Source organism: Rhinopithecus roxellana, chromosome 18 (genome assembly GCF_007565055.1).
Source record: "Rhinopithecus roxellana isolate Shanxi Qingling chromosome 18, ASM756505v1, whole genome shotgun sequence".
Taxonomy (NCBI): Eukaryota; Metazoa; Chordata; class Mammalia; order Primates; family Cercopithecidae; genus Rhinopithecus; species Rhinopithecus roxellana.
This window is the reverse complement of record NC_044566.1, coordinates 97,692,076-97,699,588: the sequence shown is the minus strand read 5'-3', so window position 1 is coordinate 97,699,588 and position 7,513 is coordinate 97,692,076. Positions and strand designations below refer to the sequence as shown.

The window sequence follows — 7,513 nt, the reverse complement described above, 5'->3', positions numbered from 1 at the left end:
GGGAAGTGGGGATGCTGGCTAAGCCATTGTGACAAGATTCTTACTGAAGGCAGGCTGGGGTGATAAGAGACCGCCTGTGGGATGGTGGAGCATGAGGAACCCAATCTGATACAGAGGGTGATCAAAGATGAGAGATTCTAGCTAAACTGACTTAGCAGAATTCTTGCCAAAATTAAACAATCCAGAGACAAACATGGAAGTCTAAAAGTCAAGGCCTACTTGAAAAAGACCTCAGGGCACCCTGAATAAAGTTTTGTTAAAGAGAATCTTTGTTAATACCTAGCAAAATTACCTAACAAAAATAAGCCCTGAATAAAGATTTATATCTATAGGTGTAGATATATATCTATACATACACACATATATACATACATATAGATATCTATCTCATAGATATCTATCTCTCTATATATACATATATTTATCGCTCTATATGTATATATAGATATTTGAGATAGGGTCTCACTCTGTCACACAGGCTGGAGTACAGTGGCCTGATGTCGGCTCACTGCAACGTCTGCCTCCAGGGCTCAAGTGATCTTCCTGCCTCAGCCTCCCGAGTAGCTGATACTACAGACATGCATCACTACACTTGGCTAATTTTTATATTTTTTGTAGTGATGAGGTCTCACTATGTTGCCCAGGCTGGTCTCCATCTCCTGAGCTTAAGATATCTGCCTACCTCGGCCTCCCAAAATGTTGGGATTAGAGGCAGAAGCCACAGTGCCTGGCCTGAGTAAAGATATTATCTGACAAACAAGTTGCTCACTAAAGAAACTTCTCAAGAATGGACTTTAGGAAGAAGAAAAATAAACTGACAAGGAAGGTTTGAGATACAAAATAGAATCGCAAGCAAAAAAAAAAAGAAGAAGATAAACAATGACAGTGTATAATTGTAATAATGTTTGTGGGGCTAACATTTGTGTGACTAAAAATCCACTTTCTGGGTCTAAACATCAAACAAGATAGAAGTAAAGTAATAACAGAAATCAGAAGAGGAGTAGTTCATGTTGAAACATCTTAAGCTTCTTAAGACCATTCAGGAGGAGAATAAAGACACTGATTACTTTTTTTTTTTAATTATACTTCAAGTTCTGGGACACCTGTGCAGAACATGCAGGTTTGTTACATAGGTATACATGTGCCATAGGTGTACACGTGTCGTACCCATCAACCCATCATCTACATTAGGCATTTCTCCTAATGCTCTCCCTCCCCTAGTTCCTCACCCTCTGACAGGCCCTGGTGTGTGATGTTCCCCTCCCTGTGTCCATGTAGTCTTACTGTTCAGCTCCCACTTACGAGTGAGAACATGTGGTGTTTGGTTTTCTGTTCCTGTGTTAATTTGCTGAGAGTGATGGTTTCCAGCTTCATCCATGTCCCTGCAAAGGACATGAACTCATCCTTTTTTATGACTGCATAGTATTCCATGGTGTATATGTGTCACATTTTCTTTAACCAGTCTATCATTGATGGGCATTTGGGTTGGTTCCAAGCCTTTGCAATTGTGATTTTGTGAATAGTGCTGTAATAAACATACGTATACATGTGTCTTTATAGTAGAATGATTTATAATCCTTTGGGTATATACCCAGTAATGGGATTGCTGGGTGAAATGGTATTTCTGGTTGTAGATCCTTGAGGAATTGCCACACTGTCTTCCACAATCGTTGAACTAATTTACACTCCCACCAACAGTGTATAAGCGTTCCTATTTCTCCACATCTTTTCCTGCATTTGTTGTTTCCTGACTTTTAATGATCACCATTCTAACTGGCATAAGACGGTATCTCATTGTGGTTTTGATTTGCATTTCTCTAATGATCAGTGGTGATGTCCATTTGTTCATGTCTTTTGGCCACATAAATGTCTTCTTTTGAGAAGTGTCTGTTCATATCCTTCACCCACTTTTTGATGTTTTTTTTTTTTCTTGTAAATTTGTTTAAGTTCCTTGTAGATTCTGGATATTAGCCCTTTGTCTGATGGATAGATTGCAAAAGTTTTCTCCCATTCTGTATTTCGCCTGTTCACTCTGATGATAATTTTTTTGCTGTGGAGAAGCTCTTTAGTTTAATTGGATCCCATTTGTCAATTTTGGTTTTTGTTGCCATTGCTTTTGGTGTTTTAGTCATGAAGTCTTTGTCCATGCCTATGTCCTGAATGGTATTCCCTAGGTTTTCTTCTATGGTGTTTATGGTTTTAGGTCTTGCGTTTAAGTCTTTAATCCATCTTTAGTTAATTTTTGTATAAAGTGTAAGGAAGGGGTCCAGTTTCAGTTTTCTGCATATGGCTAGCCAGTTTTCCCAACACCATTTATTAAATAGGGAATCCTTTCCCTGTTGCTTGTTTTTGTCAGGTTTGTCAAAGTTCAGATGGTTGTAGATATGTGGCATTATTTCTGAGCCCTCTGTTCTGTTCTACTGGTCTATGTATCTGTTTTGGTACCAGTGCCAAGCTGTTTTGGTTACTGTAGCCTTGTAGTATAGTTTGAAGTCAGGTAGTGTGATGCCTCCAGCTTTGTTCTTTTCACTTAGGATTGTCTTGGCACTACAGGCTCTTTTTTGATTCCATATAAAATTTAAAGTAGCTTTTTCTAATTCTGTGAGGAAAGTCAATGGTAGCTTGATGGAGATAGCATTGAATCTATAAATTACTTTGGGGAGTATGGCCATTTTCATGGTACTGATTCTTCCTATCCATGAACATGGAATGTTTTTCTATTTGTTTGTGTCCTCTCTTATTTCACTGAGCAGTGGTTTGTAGTTCTCCTTGAAGAGGTTCTTCATATCCCTTGTAAGTTGTATTCCTAGGTATTTTATTCCCTTTGTAACAATTGTGAATGGGAGTTCACTCATGATTTGGCTCTCTGTTTATCTGTTATTGGTGTATAGGAATGCTTGTGATTTTTGCACATTGATTTTGTATCCTGAGACTTTGCTGAAGTTGCTTATCAGCTTAAGGAGATTTTGGGCTGAGATGATGGGGTTTTCTAAATATAAAATCATGTCATGTCATCCGCAAACAGAGACAATTTGAATTCCTCTCTTCCTATTTGAGTACCCTTTCCCTTGCCTGATTGCCCTGGCCAGAACTTCCTATACTACGTTGAGTAGGAGTGGTGAGAGAGGGCATCCTTGTCTTATGCTGGTTTTCAAAGGGAATGCTTCCAGCTTTTGGCCATTCAGTATGATATTGGCTGTGGGTTTGTCATAAATAGGTCTCATTATTTTGAGATACGTTTCGTCAGTACCTAGTTTGTTGAGAGTTTTTTGCATGAAGGGGTGTTGAATTTTATCAAAGGTCTTTTCTGCATCTATTGAGATGATTTTTTTTTTTTCTTTTTGAGATAGAGTCTCACTCTCTTGCCCACGCTAGAGTGCAATGGCATGATCTCAGCTCACTGCAACCTCTGCCTCCCAGGTTCAAGTGGTTTTTCCACCTCAGCCTCCTGAGCAGCTGGGATTACAGGCACCTGCTATCATGCCCAGCTAATTTTTGTACTTTTGTAGAGAGGGGGTTTCACCATGTTGGCCAGGCTGGTCTCGAACTCCTCCTCAGCTGATCTACCTGCCTTGGCTTCCCAAAGTGCTGGGATTACAGGCGTAAGCCACCGTCGCTGGCCAATTACTTTTATATATTAAGCTAAATATACATTAAAGCTTCTATTAGTAATCATTAAAAAATGCAAATAAAGTGTAATTTCTGATTTAATGGAGAGAAAAATTGAAATGTGAAAAAAGGTCCCAATTTCAAAACTACTCAAGAAAGGAGAAAAACTATATGTGTACTCAAGAAAAAAACTGGACAAACTGTAAGTACAAAATAGATGTTAGAATGAATCCTAACTTTAAGAATAAACATAACAAAAAAGTAACTATTTTTAGAGATTAAAGTATATAACTTCACTAAAAGCATTAAAGATGGGTTAAATAAATGAAGAGATATATGATGTTCATGAATAGGAGGACTTGATTTTATAAAGCTCTCCATTTTCCTCAAACTGAATAATAGGTGCAAAACAATTCCAACAAATCTCCCAATCTGTATGTATGTATATGTGTCTAATTTGATAAACTGATTCTAAAATATATAAGGGTCAGGCACAGTGGCTCACGCCTGTAATCCTAGCACTTTGGGAGGCCCAGGCAGGTGGATCACCTAAGGTCAGGAGTTTGAGACCAGCCTGGCCAACAGGGTGAAACCCTGTCTCTACTAAAATACAAAAATTAGCCAGGTGTGGTGATGGGCTCCTGTAGTCCTAGCTACTCGGGAGGCTGAGGCACGAGAATCACTTGAACCCGGGAGGCGGAGGTTGCAGTCAGCCGAGATCACGCCATTGCACTCCAGCCTGGGCAACAGAGCGAGACTTTGTCTCCAAATAAATAAATAAATAAATAAAAATAAAATAAAATATATAAGAAATAGCAAAGAGCTAAAAAAAAAAAAAAAAAAAAAATCCCAACATACTTGAAAAAGAAGAGCAAGGTAAGCAAGGTAAAACACTCACCAACAAGATTTTGAGATATTTTTATAAAATTAGAGTAGTTAAGAAAGTATTGTACTGGCCTAGGAACAGTCAAACAGATAAATGGAACAGAGTCAAGAATCCAAAACCAGATCATGTGAATATTGATGCCCAATATGTATGACAGAGGTAACATTGCAGATCAATAGAGAAACAAGGGACTACACAAGAAAATTGGAAAAGTGAATTTCCACATTGCAAAATAAAATAGGTCCCAAATCACAAGACACAGAAAAATCAATCTGGATGATTTAAACACTTAAATATGTAAGTTAAAACTTTGAAGTTTTTTGAAGTGAAGAGGAAAAGTTATTTTCTTTTAGATAGAGATTTCTTTTTCTTTTTCTTTTTTTTCCTTTTTTCTTTTCTTTTTTCCTTTCCTTTCCTTTCCTTTCCTTTCCTTTCCTTCCTTTCCTTTCCTTTCCTTTCCTTTCCTTTCCTTTCCTTTCCTTTCCTTTCCTTCTTTCCTTTCCTTTTTCCTTTCCTTTTTCCTTTCCTTTTTCCTTTCCTTTTTCCTTTCCTTTTTCCTTTCCTTTTTCCTTTCCTTTTTCCTTTCCTTTTTCCTTTCCTTTCCTTTCCTTTCCCGAGGTCTCAGCTCTGTCACTCAGGCTGGAGTGTGTGGTGCAATCATGGCTCACTGAAGCCTTGACCTCACAGGTTCAAGCCATCCTCCTTCCACCTCAGCCTCCCAAGTCGCTGGGACTACAGGCCTGCACCACAATACCCAGCTAATTTTTGTATTTTTTATAGAGCCAGTGTCTCAATATGTTGTCCAGTCTAGTCTCAAACCCCTGGCCTCAAGTGATCCTCCCACCTCGGCCTCCCAAAGTGCTGGGATTACAACTGGGAGCCACCATGCCAGGCCCAAGATAGGGATTTCTGAATCAAGATCTCAAACCACAAATCATTTGGTGGAACTTGATAAATTTAGCTATATTAAAACCAAGACTGTTTCTCAAATGGCCACTTAAAGACAAACCACAAACTGGGGGAAGATACCCGCAACATAAATAATCCACAAAAGATTACTATCTTGAGTATATAGATAACTAAAAATAAATTATAAAAAGTCAAACAACTCAATAGATAAGTGAGCAAAAGTTGCATATTTCATTGTAGACAAAAACATAACCAATAAACACACAAAAAGATGCTCAACCTCCTTAGTAATCAGAAAATATAAATTAGTAATCATAATGTGACACCTTTATACTCATCAGACCGGCCAAGAGAAAAAATAACAATCTCACCAACCCCACAGGTACCGTGTTATGAAGCGCAACACGGAGGACTTACCCACTGCTAGTGGGACTCTAAACTGCTGTAACTACTTAGTCAAACAATTTAGCATTGTGTATAAAGTTAAAGATGAGTGTTTTCTACATCCTAGCAAAATTCTGATTCTAGGATATGCCCTAGAGAAACTGTCGCTCACATGAACAAGAAGAAATGCCCAAGAATGTTTATAGCTGCGCCAATGGTTATTAGGGAGAAAAGGGAACAGCACAAATGTTCAGCTCCAGGAACATGAATAAATCCTGTTCCTTAAATTGCATTTAATGAAATACTATATTCAGCTGTAATAGTTAATGAAGGGCAACTACATTCCTAAGCATGGATAAATCCCTCAAATACAGTGTTATGTGAAAAAAAAAATAGGTTATAGGAGAATTTCTATAATATGATTCAATTATGTAAAGATTCAAAAGCAGGTGAGACTAAAGCAATTGGTCAAATAAGCCTTAACTGTTACTGTATAATTTGTACTTTGTAATATCTGGTAGTTGCACGGTTCGTTAAGCTTCAGGCTAACAGAAAATTAAGCATTAACTATGGTGGCAAGTTAAAAATCTGCGAAATCAAAACCCTTAAAATTCATCTACGAAATTTTAATAAATATCCGTGTAGAAAATCAGAACGACTCTTTCAGGCCATCTTTAAAATGTCATTGGTAAACCATACTTGATCCTAAATTCCTGTACTTCCTCAGGCCATCTAAGCATGAAACGCTGTCACCTACCCACATCCTCTGGCTGTGACGCTTGTCAAAGTGTTCCCTATCGGCTGCATGCCTAGACCACCAAAGGGTTCTGTCCGGACAGTGTCACTGGCGAAGGCGGCGCGACATGTCCAGGGCGCAGATCTGGGCTCTGGTGTCTGGTGTCGGAGGGTTTGGAGCTCTCGTTGCTGCTACCACGTCCAATGAGTGGAAAGTGACCACGCGAGCCTCCTCGGTGATAACAGCCACTTGGGTTTACCAGGGTCTATGGATGAACTGCGCAGGTAACGCGTTGGGTTCTTTCCATTGCCGACCGCATTTTACTATCTTCAAAGTAGCAGGTAAATATAATGGCTTTGTTTGGGGTGGAGGTAAAATGTACTTTCCCCCCCGACTGTGCTGAAGTCGCTGTCTATGGCTGGTTGTTAACTCTCTGAAGACTGAGTGCTTAATCACAGTGCCACGATTTGCCTAGGAAGGATGGGGTGTATGAGTATTGGCTGAAAGAATGACATTATTTATTTTATTTGACAAAGGAGATGTAAGAATAACCTTACGGGGCTTTTGGAATACCCAGTGTGACTCCAGAGGGAAGAGTGGAAGTGACTAGATTGTTTTAAAAGTCAGTTTCAATTTGCCTTGAGTCATGGAGGAACCTTGAGGGGTCATCACCTCTATGTAGGAAACGTTCTCATTGATTTAAACTTGTCTCTCTTCCTGTCTCTCTCTCTCTCTCTATACATACACACACACACACACACACACACACACAGAGGTATCTATATGTGTATATATATGCACACATGTGTATATATGCATACACATATATAACACACAGGTATCTATATGAATGTATATACACCTATACATGCACACACATATGTAACACACATATATATGGAATATGCCATTGATAGATTGGAACTGGCAAATGATGGCAAATTGAAACTGGCTTTTAAAACAATGCAGCCACTTCCACTCTTCCCTTT

At 38.8% G+C, this 7,513-nt stretch overlaps 1 protein-coding gene across 1 annotated transcript in view; it reads left to right on the top strand.

The window, feature by feature from the left end:
• The first annotated feature begins 6,416 nt into the window (after positions 1-6,416).
• Positions 6,417-7,513, top strand: part of CLDN10 (claudin 10) — a 127,002-nt gene continuing 125,905 nt past the window's right edge. Inside the window, exon 1 of the mRNA XM_010358910.1 lies at positions 6,417-6,865. Within this exon, the coding sequence (XP_010357212.1) occupies positions 6,652-6,865 (214 nt within the window). The 5' untranslated portion in view covers positions 6,417-6,651. The remainder of the gene's footprint in view (positions 6,866-7,513) is intronic.